The 1488-nt window shown below is 41.7% G+C and overlaps 1 protein-coding gene across 3 annotated transcripts in view; it reads left to right on the top strand.

Moving 5' to 3' along the window:
* CORO1C (coronin, actin binding protein, 1C) overlaps positions 1–1488 on the top strand; it is an 85676-nt gene that overhangs the window by 71009 nt on the left and 13179 nt on the right. For all 3 annotated transcript variants that reach the window (XM_011975579.1, XM_011975578.1, XM_011975580.1), the window contains one exon: positions 211–340. In XM_011975579.1, coding sequence (XP_011830969.1) covers positions 211–340 — 130 coding nt within the window. The remainder of the gene's footprint in view (positions 1–210; positions 341–1488) is intronic.

Genomic DNA, 1488 nt, shown 5'->3' with positions numbered 1-1488 from the left:
GCGACAGAGTGAGACTCCGTCTCAAAAAAACAAAACAAAACAAAACAAAAACAGCCTAGCACAGTAATTTCACAACATTCTGCTTTTCATCCACATATCACTGTATGTTCTGTTTATATAGAGCAAATCTTTAAAGTGGATGGTTACTGTAAATGTGATAATGAAAGGCAGTAGCTTTCATGTGGATCATCTTTCTTCCTTCTCCAACAGGTATGGCAGATCCCAGAAAATGGACTCACGCTTTCCCTGACTGAACCTGTGGTGATTTTGGAAGGCCACTCAAAGAGAGTCGGCATCGTGGCTTGGCATCCGACAGCCCGCAATGTGCTTCTTAGTGCAGGTGAGAGCTGAGCTCAGCGGTCCTCCCCTTGTCTTCCACTCTTGTGGCTCTCTGAGTGGGGGGAAGCAAATGTGTTTTGGTTGTGTGCTCTATGGTTTTAAAGCAGATTATTAGGAAACCATGGTGAAGAGGATTGGGTGAGGTGCACTGCTCCCCTAGCCCACACACATACTTGTGTGTGTGTGTGCATGTGCGTGTCTTTCAGGGCCACTTTGACAACCTGAGGAAAGCTATGTATTTCCTGCTATAATTTCAGCAGGTTTCATGGTTCCTGCCAGGGCCCTCCATGAACCATAGTTTTGTTTATTTCTGATATGTAGAAGGTATACTTGGTTGGGAGCCAGAAACCCTGAGTTCCGTCTGTGGTGTTGCTGCTGGCTTTGGGAGACCCCATTAGGCAAATACGCTCCTTCGTTTTTAAAAAAACTCATTTTCCCCTGCTATACAATTAGTATATATTAGTATATGTTCTCTATAGTATACACAAAAGGAAAAAAAAAATCACTTTTCATCCCACTACTCAGAGGGAAGATCATTATTACTTTTTTGATGTTTCTTTCTGAAAGGTATTTCTGTGCACATACATAAATTATTTTACACACAGAGATGGATTCATACACTTTACACATGGGCTGCTTTCTGTACTTGGTGGTACGCTGTGACCCTTTTCAAGTGCCATTGAACACTCTTCTATTTTTAATGACTTCATACTAATCCATTTTCTGGATATACCTCATTTTACTTGATTAGTCCCCTATTTCTGGATATTGGTGTTGTACAGAAATCTTTTCCTTTATCTAAAATTGGAGATTTCATTTTCTTTTATGGAAGCAATACAGAGAGCATGAGGGAACTTTGTGGGATGATGGAAATATTCTGTATCTTGATCATAGTAGTGGCTACATGAGTATATACATTTGTTGAAACTTACCAAATATATGCTTAAGATAGGTGCATTGTATTGTATGCAAGTTATACCTTAATAAAAGTGGTTGCCAGGCACGGTGGCTCATGCCTGTAATCCCAGCACTTTGGGAGGCCGAGGCGGGCGGATCACGAGGTCAGGAGATCGAGACCATCCTGGCTAACACACTGAAACTGTGTCTCTACTAAAAATACAAAAAAAATAGCCGGGCGTGGTGGCGGGC

Source organism: Mandrillus leucophaeus, unplaced genomic scaffold (assembly GCF_000951045.1).
Source record: "Mandrillus leucophaeus isolate KB7577 unplaced genomic scaffold, Mleu.le_1.0 Scaffold157, whole genome shotgun sequence".
Lineage (NCBI taxonomy): Eukaryota > Metazoa > Chordata > Mammalia > Primates > Cercopithecidae > Mandrillus > Mandrillus leucophaeus.
The sequence above is the reverse complement of the archived record's forward strand: the minus strand, read 5'-3'. Positions and strand labels throughout refer to the sequence as shown.